We start from the raw sequence: 14,188 nt of genomic DNA on the forward strand, positions 1-14,188 counted from the left end.
GGGCAGCACCTGATGCCTGAAACAAACCTCTTTCAAAAAGCTGCTCTTCCAAGGTGAAAGTTCTGAGGGTCTAAGAAGTGTATATATAAAGGTCTGAGGGTCTGAGAAAGTGTTTTAGTGCATGTAAATAAAAGTTCTGAATGTATAAGGAAGTGATTTAAGGTAATGAAAAAATGTTTCTGATTTCTTTCTCCCTTTATGCTACTATTACATTAAGATTTCAAAGGTTCAGGAAACCTATACCCAATGGTTCAACCAGACCACTCACAAGGTGTGGTCTGGTGACTGCTCACCAGCAGTTGCAAAAGGAGATACTGTAACACTTCAATCAATTTCTAAAACGCCTGTCCCCTATACTTGTTTTCTCTATGATCAAACTAGAAATTACTGACATTGGTCAGATACTTTTGAAGACTGCCTTTATTGGTCCTGTAGGAGACATAATGCATATTCAGGAAGGCGTTCTACATTTTATTCAGAATGGAGGATCTTTTACATCCTAATTAAGAACCCACAGCACCCTAGATAGAAGATGGTGGTCACTGATAAACTTTACTATATAGTATTATCACAGCCGTCCATCAGGCACGATCAAAGTACAGAGGGTACACACCCCACACTCTCAGCCCCTAGGTATAGACATAGCAGAAATGGTCCAATGTTCCTGATATCACTAATAATACCCCTCTTAGAGATCCCACCTCCCTGTCACACCATCTCTTGTTTCAGACCGTAACCTCTATATATCAGCTACTGAATAACACTCTGACTGCTTGGGAGAATGTTGACTGTGTGTCACTCCTGGGTCAAACTCACAACCACCATTTGTGGCCTTGCCCATCGGCTTGTTAGACTCTTACTTCGCCACTCATTACTTGCTCTAAGCCAAGTATCACTACCACCCCATCTCCCACAGCTCTCTGACATCACAGATTGCTTTAACTCCTCAGGAACATGCTTTTGTGGGCACACCCGATTCCACAGACTGCAATAATACTTTAACCCTTAGTACTACCACCTGAGGCCCTATGCCCAAAAATGTCTCGATTCCCTGCAGCACTCAAGTTTCCTGCTGTCTACCCATTGAGTGGTCTGGGAATTGTGCCCTTGTGTCCTTTTTTCCAAAACTACAGGCGGTACCCGGCGAAGAACCTCTGCCAATTCACATCACAGGGTTTATAGCAGCATGGCATGACAAATGAATGATTCAGGTCCTATGCTTTCTCAAAGTCCTGGGTATAACCACTGGTATCGCTACTGATGGTGGTGAGACTGACTTCTTTCCTAGCTATTTACCACCAGTTTTCCCCTGACTTCATCCAGGATCTCCAATGGGTGGCTCAGACCATCCTTATTCTCCAGGGCCAAATAAACTCACTGGCCACTGTAATACTACAAAATCCACAAGGGGTAGATTTACTAACTTCAGACAGAAGTTGTCTTTGTCCCTTCCTTAGGAAAGAATGTGCTTTTATTTCAACCAGCTGGGTACAGTAAAAATATAAGATCTGACAACTCCAGGCGGATCTCCAAAACCTTAAGAAACAGCTTGATGCCTCTGGCTAGTGGATCACTGACAATCCAATAGGGAGTTGGACAGTACCCTTTTTAACCCCCTTTCTCCTCCTTTTCTTAATCCTCCTAGTTACATCCTGCCTTATACATTTACTGTCTAGATTTCTTCAAAAACAGATACAAAAGATTTTTAACCAGACTTTTAATCAGTTGCTATTACAGGATTACCAGCCCCTAGCTACAGTAGAGTCAGAAGCCTACAACTCCTGATTATACCTTGCTTGCCCCCATTCAACAGAGAGTTGCCCCCCTTTCCTGACCCGAAGCCCCCTGAGGTGTGTAAGTGTCAAGTCCTGTCCTTGAGAACCTCCATCTGCCACCTCCCCCCCAAGAATACACAACACAGCCCCTGAGGACCTCCAACCACCAGGTTCCACCCACAGAACACTCTAAGGATCATGATGGCTTGACCTAGACCTTATAATGCAGGTGGCCAAGCTCCTACCTACAGACTTTAAAAAGCCCAAGCTCTGGGAATCTTACTAGTTACATCCTGCTTTATAAATTGAAATCCCACCAATCTCCAACCTGGAAAGTTGTGCCCCCCGCAAGAAACCCAACATCAATGATTGTCAACCTTCTTAATGCTGTGACCCTTTAATACAGCTCCTCATGTTGTGGTGGCCCTCAACCATAAAATTATTTTCGTTGCTACTTCATAACTGTAATTTTGCTACTGTTGTGAACTGTAATGTAAATCTCTGATACGCAGGATATCTGATATGAAATCCCTGTGGAGATTTTAACCTACAGGTTGAGAATCACTGCCCTATAAAGCCTGCCTCCCATTCAGTTCTTTGCTGTTTCTCAACTAAGCTGAGGCAGCCACTCTCTTGTGCCTTTCCCAATAAATCTCTTATGTGAGGTTTGCTGTGTGGTGTTACTTTGTGGTATTCCTTGGTTCCCAATTGCCAGGATACCTTTGCCCTCAGAGCTGTAACATTACACAAGAGCTTTTCTGAGCAGAGGCTCCCACAGGCTACACCAAGGCTCTACCTTCCAGGCAGGCCAGTTCCAGGAGGATGTACAGCTACCATCAAAGCTTCAGAGGAAAGACCATCCATGGGAGGTAGTAGGTTGCCAACCCATAGGAGGGTACCCAAAGACAGAGTACTCTCCCCACTAAAGGACTAGCTCCTCCTTTAGGTCTTGCTGATATGCTCTACCACTGAGCCATACCCACAAAGGGCACAGCACCCCTACCTTGTCACCCTTTATGGAGTGACCTTGCAAGAGATAACAACCCCCAGGGTTAAGGCTCTGCCTCAGCACTGAGACTCCCTCCACTAGTCCCCATGTAAAGGCAGAGGCAATAAGAGAATCCAGTCCTCCGCCCAAGCCAAGACAAGCACAGAGACGCTTTGTTGAAGCTTCCTAACCCTTGTTTTGAAGTTTTAATAAAATAAGTTTGTGCTCTGTTAACAGTGTGGATTATTATGTCTATTTCCTGAAGGCAATAAAACACATTACTTTTTTTTTCAAGCTTTGGAAGCCTGTCACTAGAACCTCGCTCAGTAGACTCAGGCTGGGCCTTGAACTCACAGAGATCCACCTGCCTCTGCCCTCCTGAGTGCTGGAATTCAAGGCAATGCAGCCACTACCCGCCAGTCGAGATGAGAGATAGAGAGAGAGAGAGAGAGAGAGAGAGAGAGAGAGAGAGAGAGAGAGAGAGAGATTGATTTTTTTAATTGTCCTTTTCACTCAGTAGAAATCCTAAAGGCATGGAGTGGCACCCCAACAACATATATGTGCAATTCCCTCAGGCTAGCTACTCCCCCAGACACTGGTGGCAGCACTGAGTCTGTGTGCCTTTGGCTCTTGGTGAACAAGCTTCTAGGCAGCACTGAGATAGGGTGTGCCCTTTAAGAGGAGGCCCACCATGCCCCATTGGCAATAACTACCTGGCCTGAGTGCTTTATGGGGTGCTAGCCCACCAGAAGACAGATGATTCTGCTGAAATCTCTGTAATGTAGCTAAGTCTGTACCTGGTCAGAAAGATTTTTGACCTGAAATCTCCCTGGTGAGCTCCTAAAGGCAGTCAAGTGAAAGAGTCTGTAGGTTCCTGGCTGGTCATGTCAGACCCACACACTGGAAATCAGGTTCTTCTAGGCACTGACCATACGATGCTAGAAACAAGGGAGTTTCTACCAATCTCTGAACTGCCAGCTGGCACCCACACATGTCTAACATGTTCAGGCTCAGGATGAGAGTACTGGATGAGAAATCTGAGAAACTGAGTGTTCCCATAGTAAAGCTGAGTCTTGACCTCATGTAATAAAACGAATTCTTCAGTAGTGAACATTCTGACTTCTAACATGTCAGGCGTAAATTGATGCTGGCATGAAGCCTTATGATCAGAAAATGATACTTTTGATCGGAAACTCTCAATGTGGGATTCAGTAGGAGATACTATACAGCTGGAGGACCAAGAACAGGAACACAGGCCTTCTCTATAAGGCAACCAATTGCAAGGAGCACTGGGCTATACAGAGCCTACAACAGACCAGGGGATTACAAGGAACATATCTAACAGAGGGTCCCAGAAGTAGTCTCCTTAGAAATGCCCACTCTGTTCCACAAGAAGCAGCCAGAGCATCAAGCAAGGAAGAACAGTGTGTTAAAGGCATATGTCTAGGACCATGGCCTTCTTGCAAACAGGAGGGCTGGTGGGGTGTGTGTAGGAGTTGGCCTTTGGCTCAGATTCCTACCATGCCCACTCCAGGTTAGCCCTGCCTGTCCAGATAAAGTACAATGCAGGCCTCAGGCCAGGGCACCTCTTATATACCTTTCTTTTTGACCTGAGAACATAGGCAATTAGACTAGCTACCATGTATAGCATCAGGAGGTAGCCTAGCTTGGCTCTGAATCCTGTCTTCCATAGCCCTGGAAGGCTAGATGGGGGTGGGGTGAAAGGTCTTTCTAACTGACTGTGACCTATTTTTTCCTTTCTTTGCTTTGAAAGGTTGCTGATGGTTTATTTAAGAGAAAGAGGAAAGAAAAATGTTCCCTGAATGCCAGGGAAATGTTTTCCTTTCAGCTTCTCATGGCAGAGCTTAGCCTTAAAAGGCGATGTGTGCTCGGCCTCCGGGGCAGGGCCAAGAGCAGCCAGAACCAAACAGTGGACAGGACAGGGCACACCCCAGCCTTGAGGTTCCTGAACCAGCACAAGCTCTAAGGGAAACAGCACAGAAGTCTGTTAGGGCCGAAACACAGGTGTGGGTGTACCATACAGAAAGTGGGTACTTCAAGCCCCTCTGGCATGGGCTTCTGAGTCTTGCAGCCTAGCAGTGTAGGACTCTATAACTCTAGGAGTTGTAGACAAACCCTAGGAGGGGTTCTACCAATGTCTTTGGGACACATCCACTCCCTGTCCTTGGCATTTCTCTGAACCTTTGTCTCCCACTACTGATGTGTGCTGAGTTCACCTGCTATTTAGTCAGAACACAAAGATCTGATTCTCTAATGCTGGATTAAGCCTGTAGTGTCCTTAAGACTAGCAAGCTACCTTCTGTCTTCTGTGTGTCCTATCCTAGAAGTCAAGAAAGGGGCTGGTAAAAGTCAAGCTGTCAAGCTATTTCCATGCTTCGTAGCTTGAGATGCTCACTTAAAAGCTAAAGGAAATAAAAATAGGACAACTAAGAAGAGCTGCTGGTAGGAAGCAGCCATCACCACAGCTCCTGAGCACAGTTCAGGACCCATTCAGGGAGGATGTACTATGAACAACATCCTGCCCTCACACCCACTCACAGTCGCAAGGGAGGAGATAGTTCCTTCAGGCAGAAGCTACTCCCCAACTCTGATGAGGAAAAGAGTTCCTGAAGGGCCTGCCTCACTCTATAATGGACCACAGAAGCTTAGGGTGAGGTCAAAAGGCGGCAAGTAGATGGCATGCTAGACACCAGCATGTTTACACCAGGCCCCAAGTCTTCCCTATTTCAGTCACATCCCCATTTAGCTACTGTCCCCATCACAAAGGGTCAACCTGGGACCCAGAGCATATTGCACTCAGCGACACTCTCCTGCCAACCTAAATTTCCCAGTCATAGTCACAAAGCCCTCACTCTGGCAAGAGGAACAAGAGGCAACCCAGGGCCCAGGTTCTACTTGAGAAAGAATGTGGCAGGTGCTAGTGGAAAGGCTTCTGCAGGATATTAAAGTCCAAACTCCAACTTCTCTCCTTTCCCTGAATCAGTGTGGCTTGGCCAAGGGCACTAGACTCATCTAGAGAACCAGTTCTAGCTCCTTTGTCAGTGTTTCTGTGTTCACCGGGCAGGATGAGCAAACATCTTCTGGGATCTGAGGAAAGGTAAAGAGACCATGGCATCAGTGGCTAGCCATGCCTGCTGACAAGCTTGAGGTTACAGGCTCTTCCTGCTCCCCTTAGACCACTCACCACAGTTACTCTGTAGAAGGAGGATTATGTAGACAAGGCCTTGAGTGTGAGCAGCACAGAGACTGTCTTAAAGGGACTAGTGAGTCCAGGTATCACCACATCCACAGAGGTGCTATGAGCTCCTGGGAAGACACCCCCAAAACAAAGCCCCCAACAGTAAGGTTGAGGCTGGCCCCCAGTGAGTAGGTGGACCTACTCATAAAGTAAAACACCTACTTTAGAGTTATCCAGGGTCTACCAGAATCACCTTCTTGCCTCCCACATTGCCATCTGGCCTTAGCCTCCTTCTCCCTGCTCCAATGCCTCTACTGCCCACAGTGTTCTGTCCACCTCCTGCCCAAGTGCAAACTCCCCTGGTCCTCTAAGACCTCCTCTCCCTCCCTCTCTCTCCCTCTCCCCCCCCCACCTCTCTCTCTCACATATATACACACACACACACCTGTGTGTACACCAGGTATGAATCAATCCTGGTTGATAGTCTGACCTCTGAGGAGAAACAGAAATTTGCAAGAAAAAAAAATAAGAGAGAATCAATTTCTGTGACATCTGTGGTACCAAACATGAGGCTAGGATGGCTGTGGGTGTTATACTTGGAGCTAGGCTAGCAGCATCTTTCTGGGACCAGGATGGTGAGATGTTACGTTGGCATGTGCTCTTGCTTAGCCTACATGCCCTCCCCACAAGCCCCCATTTGGCACACAACCCAAATTTCCCCAGCCTCTGACCCAACACAGATGCTCACGAAGCAAAGTGCTCCAGGAGAAGGATGCTCAGTCTTGGGGGAAGTATACATAGCAAGTCAAGAGGCTGAAGGGCTTAAGAACACTAAAGTCTGAGGATAGTGGGGGGAGGGGATACAAGAGTCTTGTGGGAAAGTACATCACTCCAAGGAAGTATGAAACATTGAGGAAACATTGAGTGTGAGCAGCTCAGGTCTCTAGAGAAACAGAGAATGTGTTTGCTTCCCACCCTACCACCTGACCAGTCCCAGCTGGGTTAACATTGAAGGGCTGGATAGAGTGGAGATTTAGCAATGAGGGATCAGAAGTTAACATCTAGAGGCCTGTGGTCAACATTAAGGAAGAAGATGCTAACTCTGAGGGGCTGGGGGATAACACTGGAGGAGGGTATGGCAAGGGAGCAGGAGCATGAGGAGCTTAAAGATAGACACAAGCCCTCCCAGGCCAGAGCAGAGAAACACTACTATTCAGGCAGAGTGCAACTAGATGCTAAGAAGACTGGCTACAGTCTACTCAAAGCACTAACTCCAAGTTTATAATACCTTCTCCCAGTGTAGGGCCCCTGTGACAAAGGATCCAAGCTAGCATGGCCCTCACAGCCCAGCCAAATACTCCCAGGCTCTCCTCAGCCCCTCAATAGCTAGTCTCCCACTACTGAACTGTGAGAATAGGGAAGATACTTACCTCTGGTTACCACTGCCCAATACTTGGCCTCAGAGACCAAGACGGGAAGACCCTCCCAGACCATCTCATTACGCATGTTGGGCTGGGGTCATAAGCAATGGAGAAGGTTACTGGAGCGCTCTCTCTCTCTCTCTCTCTCTCTCTCTCTCTCTCTCTCTCTCTCTCTCTCTCTCTCTCCCTCTCTCCCTCCCTCCCATCCTCTCTCTCTCTCTGGTTTTTCGAGACAGGGTTTCTCTGCAGCTTTAGAGCCTGTCCAGGCTGGTCTCAAACTCACAGAGATCCGCCTGCCTCTGCCTCCCGAGTGCTGGGATTAAAGGCATGCGCCACCACCGCCCGGCTGGAGCTCTCTCTTAAGAGTATTCTGTGCCCCTATCCAGAAAGGTTAGTAGCCACAGACAAGGCACACTTTCATCAGTGTCCTTAACCCAGTAAAAGACCCACCCACCTGAAGAACAAGGCAGTAGAGAGACAAACACATCAGGGTTGGGGTATGCCTAGACAGTACCCACTTATCCTATTAAATTCAATGTGATCTTCAGGAAGGCCAGGCTAAGATGTCTTCCAATGGGACCTTACCCAGTGTAAACAGCCAGGAGTCACTGGCAGGTGAGTGCCATTCTTTAGCCTGCCTGGAGCTAATGAGGGTATCTGCTATCCACACACATGCAGAAACACACACATTGACATGTGTATGGTCCTCTGTGTATACTGTCGCCATCAATAACATTTCAAATCAGGGCAGATGATACCACCACTTTGCTGATATTCCCTGTACAGGTACTCAGCAGGTAGATCTCTGTGAGTTCAAAGCCAGCCAGTCTACACAGTGCATTCCAATAACCAAGGCTACATATTGAGACCTTGTCGCAAAGAAAGGAAGGATGGATGAAAGGGAGAAAGGGAGGGAGTGGGGAAGGGAAGGGAAGAGAAGAGAAAGGAAGGGAAGAAGGGAGGAAAAGGAAGGAAGGAAAGAAGGGAGGGAGGGAGGAAGGGAGGGAGGGAAAGAAGGGAGACGACATATTGGGTTGAGAGGCAAATACAAGATTCCATCACTGAAGGAAAACTGACTGGACTCTAAATGGCAGTGCCTCTCCCCTCGTGGATGAGCAACAAGCTGCCTTGAAACTGCCACCCCACCAAGTCACACATGTACCCGTTTACCCATCTACTTGCATTCCATGCACACCCCAGAATTGGGGAAAGAGCACCACTGCAGGTTAAAAACGTCTGAAAAGTCTTCCTGGCAGCACCCAGTAGCAGCTAACATACAGCAGGCACCTGGAGCACACACCATCACTTCTCTGGACACTCAAGGACAAACTCCAAGAAATCCTTGCCTTGGCCAAGGCCCATCCATGCTCAAGAGACAGTCATTGGCCAAAAAACACAAACCCAGCCAGACACACTTGGTGATAAAGGCACGCACTCACTGTCCAGCACTCTCCAGAAGGAGCAAGGTAGGACTCCTGTTTTACCTCAAGGAGAGCCACACATAGCAAAGATCTAATGCAGACTGCTGCTCCTGGGCAGCAAGCAGTAAACTTGGCTGCTAGGCCCAGCTCTAGGCCCAGGACGGCACACCCACCCCACTGCAGACTCAGCATAGCAGGCTGCTTTGCTGAGAAGGCAATCAGGGCCACAGCCAACTGCCTCCCAGGCAGACTGCCTTTGGGCCCACTGTTACCTACCTGAGCACTTTGCTGACGGCCTGAAGCACCATTTTGCAGCGGAGTCCAGTTTTGGGGGGGTGGCTGAGCAGAGTTCGCTCTGAAGGGAGACTGCAGTGCTCTCCAAACATGATGTGGGGAGTGCAGAGCTGGTGAGGGAAAGTGGAGGCCAGGCAAAGCAGCTCTGGGTTCCCTCCCTCGGAAGTGCCCTCCGCCCTTGCTCTAGGCCAATGAGGACCACAGGAGAGACAAACAGCTGCTCTCTTTACAGAGCAAGGGCCGCCCAGGCTGGCGAAACAGGGGAGTGCCTGAACTGCTTTTTCAAAGTGGTGAAGAGCTGGCTGGGCAGGGTGGGATCAACAAAGCCAGAAGGGAGGAGACCTGGCAGACCAGCAGTAGGAGGGGCCTGCCAGAGAAGCCCAAATCACACCTGGAGGCCCTCCCTTGCCACCGAGGCCTAGGGTTGAATACAGTCCTGAGGAGTAAAGCCTGGAAATCAGCAGGCAGGCAAGGCTTCTGTAGCAAGCTCGCTCAGGGCAGAGATCAACAGGCCATTAGGTTCCCTCTGGAGTGGGCACAACTGCTGCTACTCTGCAGGTGAGCTTCAGACAAGCTCTGAAAAGGCCAACAGGCTTCTGGAGAATCTGGAGGGCACAAAGCTGGCTCTGGACAGGGCTGCTTGTTAGGCCTACCAGCCAGGACCACTGCCACTATGGCATCAGAAATATCTACATCATTTCATGTGCACTCAAATTGTGTAGCCAAGACCTTCTTTATGCCTTTCTGTACACAGGAGACTGCCAAGCCATAGAAATCAAATATCTGGGAGTGGTACTCCCACTCCATCTCATCCTGGACTTCACTATGGTGTCAGAGTAGTCAATATGGACTGATAGGGAGGTTCTGCTCCACAAACTCCACTATAGTTTGGGTGTGAGCCAAGCTCCCATGCTGCTGCCAATCAAGGGATGGGCTCTGCAGCACTTCTCCACATAGGTGACAGGTATGAACCAGGCTTGGGTGTTTTATATTTTCCCCAGGGCTAGACAGAAGCTGTGGGGTAAGGAAGGCAGATGGCCCTCTTAACCTCCCACCAAGGGTCCCCCACATGACTCATCTCTGAGCCAGGAGTCCTGGCTGTCCTGGCTGGGTTACCTGCAAGGTCTCCACTGCACAGAGCCTCTCTCAGGAAGGAAGAGGCTTTGCTTAGCCACAGGTGAGTAGGTAATTGCTGATATGCTTGTTCCTACCTCCTGGAGAGTAGTCTGGTTATAAGAAACTGAGCTTTTTGAATAATATAGTTTCAGGGAGTAGTATTTTTAAAAAGTACTGGATGTGTAAAGAAACAGAAAAACAAACCATGACCAGGAAAGAATGCTAGTGCAAACAGATTCTGAGATGCCAAAGATAGTAACTGAACCCCACAAGTTGATTATGTGTCAATTTTTAGAATTTAAAAAAACAGTATCCAAATGAATAAGAACACACAAACATGTAAGTCAAACTGTCACACTGTGAAATGAGACCCTAGTGACACTGAGAAGGGAAAACAAACCAACCAGCTAGCTAAAGAACAGACAGAAGGCCAGAGCCCAAAGTGGGCATCAGTGGTGTGTAATGGTAGACACACAGAAAGAGGCCAAACCAATGACCTGGTCGGCCCAAAGTCCTGGGATCAGGACAGAAAATTATCAACAGCTTTACTCAGGGCAGTGGCATGATCTAATTTATGTTCCTCACAGGTGTCTCTGGTTCTCCGGTGGCATGTACTAACGGGGAAAGAACAAGAAGTCTGGGCTAGCAGCTTCTACAAACATTGAGGAACATGGAGTAGGAAGAAGCACTTGCCCAACATATTCTGGAGATAGCACCAGGGTCTGACAATGAGTTTGGTATCAATGATGGAAGAGATAGCATCCAATATGGCTTCTAGCAACCTGTATCACTTTATTCTGTCTTACTATTAAGAATAACCTGAAAAGATCCGGGAGGTGGTGGCGCATGCCTTTAATCCCAGCACTTGGGAGGCAGAGGCAGGTGGATCTCTGTGAGTTTGAGGCCAGCCTGGTCTACAAGAGCTAGTTCCAGGACAGGCTCCAAAGCTACAGAGAAACCCTGTCTTAAAAAAAGAAAAAAAAAACTGAAAAGAAACATCTTGATTGAGGGAGCCAGTATGGGGCTAGCAAGAAACCTGGGACTAGAGAAATTCTCACGAATCCACAAGAATGACCCCAGCTAAGACCCTAAGCAATAGTGGAGGGGTACCTGAACTGGCCTTCCCCTGTAATAAAGATTGATGACTACCTCAACTGTCATCATAGAAACTTCATCCAGCAACTGATGGAAGGAGATGTAGGGATACATCTAGCTAGCATTAGGCTGAGCTCCCAGAGTCTAATCGAAGAGAGAGAATATGAGCAAAGGGGTCAAGACCATGATAGGGATACCCACAGAAACAGCTTACCTGAGCTAGTGGGAGCTCACTGACTCCAAACTGACAGTGGGGGAACCTTTATAGGCCCAAACAAGGCCCACTGAGTGTGGGTGACAGTTGTGTGGCTGGGGTAGTCTGTGGGGCCACTGGCAGTAGGACCAGGATTTATCCCTAGTGCTTGAACTGGCTTTTTGAAGCCCATTCTCTTGAAGGGATGCCTTGTTCAGCCTAGATATAGGAGTGAGGGCCTTGGTCCTGCCTCACGGGAGTGGGGTGGAGGGGAAAGTGGGGGGAAGCGAGAGGAGGGCGAGGGAACAGGGATTAGTATGTAAAATGAGAAAAGATTGTTTTTAAAAATAAATTAAAAAAATAAGCTGAAGCTAGGTAATTTTTAACTTTATTTATTCTTTGTATCTTTCATATCATGCCTCCCAATCCTACTCATCTCCCATTCCCTCGTATCTGCCCCTGCAATCTCCCCCACAAATAAAATAAAATAGAATTTAAGATAAAAAAAGGGAAAATCTCATCATAAAAGTTGTCATGTGACACAAGTCACACAGTAAAACCAACCCCTTATCCATGTATCTCTTTACATGCAGGCAGTCACTGTAAAGAATTGTTGGTTAGGCTCAAGGCCCCTGGTCTCTGCTACACTACTGACACTGAGCTCTCACTGGAACTCTTCCTGAACATGCCATTGCTGCCCTGTGTCATGGAGATCCTGTAGGCCTCGGTCTGCAGGACCCCCAACCCACATCCGTGTTCCAGCAGATCACAGATAGGGTAGATGTTGGAGTAAGCCTGGTTCTGGGCCTGGGTAGTTGCAGGGTTGGTCAGAAGGAAACTGGGCAATCTTAAAAAGAGGGCTTGTTTCGTTTCCAGTTCTGAAGTTCAGGAGCCCCTATTTGACAACGGCCTAAAAACAACAATAACAACAAAAAAAACCTAAAATGTTCACCTGTCTTTTGTCTGTCTGTCTGTCTGTCTATCTATCTACCTATTTATCTATCTGGTTTTTTGAGATGGGGTTTCTCTGTGTAACAGTCCTGGAACTAGTTTTGTAGACCAGACTGGCCTCAAACTCACTGAGATCCACCTACTTCAGTTTCCCAAGTGCTGGGATTAAAGGTGTGAGCCAACTCCACTCAGCTCCTTTTTATTTATTTTTTTAATTAATTAATTAATTATGTTTAGAATATTCTGTCTGTGTGTATTCCTGCAGGCCAGAAGAGGGCACCAGACCTCATTACAGATGGTTGTGAGCCACCATGTGGTTGCCAGGAATTGAACTAAGGACCTTTGGAAGAGCAGGCAATGTTCTTAACCACTGAGCCATCTCTCCAGCCCTCCTTTTTATTTTTATTACTTTATTTGTATAGGTCTTTGTCTGTATGTATGACTGTACCACATGTGTATCTGTACCCATGGAGGCCAGAAGGGATAGGATTCCCTGAATGGTTGTGAGCTGCCTTGTAGGTGTTGGAAACCAAACTCCAGTACTCTGGAAGAGCAGCCAATGCTTGTAACCACTGAGCCATTTCTCCAGCTTCACATCAATAGCCTTTTTGCTAGCTGAAGTCCAAGGTGTCATAGGGCATCAGATGGCAAGAGATGAGGAGAGTATGTCTGTGTGGCTTCTATTCTTACTTGGTCAGGGTTCCAATCTGAGAGATTCCTCTATCCCTACTCACCCACTGAAGCTCCTGCCTCTGAACACCACGGTAAGAATCAGTCTCCACTGCTGACTGAATGTCTTACAGTGGAGATTAAAGCCAACATATAGGCTCTGGGGGCATACTCAAACCATATCCAGACCACAGCAGCACCTGTCAGCATAGCTAAAACAAAGTGCTAACATGGAGGAAGCAGATTCCTTAACCATTACTGGAGGAAATCCAAAATGGCCAACTAGTCTAGCAAACAATTCGAAGGTATTTTAAAAAGTCAAACATACAATTAATTACCTTGTGACTCAACCACTTCTCTCCTGAGCATGTGACCTAGAAATGAAAACTATGACAGAACAAAGGTATGAAATCATTCAGTGGAGAAAGGAATGTGTTGGTAAGAAACAGTGGTAAGCCCTACTTCACACCCAGATGCATCAGAGAACTAAAGAGAAACAAACCTTAACAATCAGTGCCTTTGCCAAGGTCAGAACAGGCAAAGTTTTTCAAAATACAAATAATACTAAATTAAAAGGAGAAAAAAGAATCTCACCAACATTTAAACAGACACAAACTTCTTTTTTAAAGTTTGTATGAAATGAATGAACTTGGGGTGGTAGTCTGAATAGGAACAGCCCCCACAGACTCATGTGTTTGTATGAAATAAATGGTCTTGGGGTGGTGATCTGAATAGGTGTGGGCCCCATAGACTCAGGTGTTAGAATGCTTGGCCCAGCGGGAGGGACACTATTAGGAGGTGTGGCCTTGTTGGAGGAAGTGTGTCACTGTGGGGTGGGTTTTGAAGTCTAAGAAGCTCAAGTCTAGTCAGCGTGTCTCAATCTCCTGCTGCCTACAGATCAAGATGTAGAACTCTCAGCTCCTTCTCCAGAACCACGTCTGCTGCATGCTGCCATGCTTCTCACCACGACGATAATGGACTAAACCTCTGAAACTATAAGCCAGCCCCAATTAAATGTTTTCCTTTCTAAGAGTTGCCATGATCATGTTGTCTCTTCACAGCACTA

The 14,188-nt window shown here is 47.3% G+C and overlaps 1 protein-coding gene across 3 annotated transcripts in view; it reads right to left on the reverse strand.

Annotated features, from left to right (window-relative positions):
• Mob2 (MOB kinase activator 2) overlaps positions 1–14,188 on the reverse strand; it is a 57,290-nt gene that overhangs the window by 7,963 nt on the left and 35,139 nt on the right. Inside the window, exon 1 of one of the 3 annotated variants that reach the window (XM_038340512.1) lies at positions 9,081–9,244. The exons of 1 other annotated variant lie outside the window; for it this stretch is intronic. In XM_038340512.1, the coding sequence (XP_038196440.1) occupies positions 9,081–9,190 (110 nt within the window). In that variant the 5' untranslated portion in view covers positions 9,191–9,244. Of the gene's footprint in view, positions 1–9,080; positions 9,252–14,188 lie in introns of those variants that run through there. One more of the 3 variants, XM_038340528.1, reaches the window with a different exon arrangement.

Source organism: Arvicola amphibius, chromosome 1 (genome assembly GCF_903992535.2).
Source record: "Arvicola amphibius chromosome 1, mArvAmp1.2, whole genome shotgun sequence".
NCBI classification, from domain to species: domain Eukaryota; kingdom Metazoa; phylum Chordata; class Mammalia; order Rodentia; family Cricetidae; genus Arvicola; species Arvicola amphibius.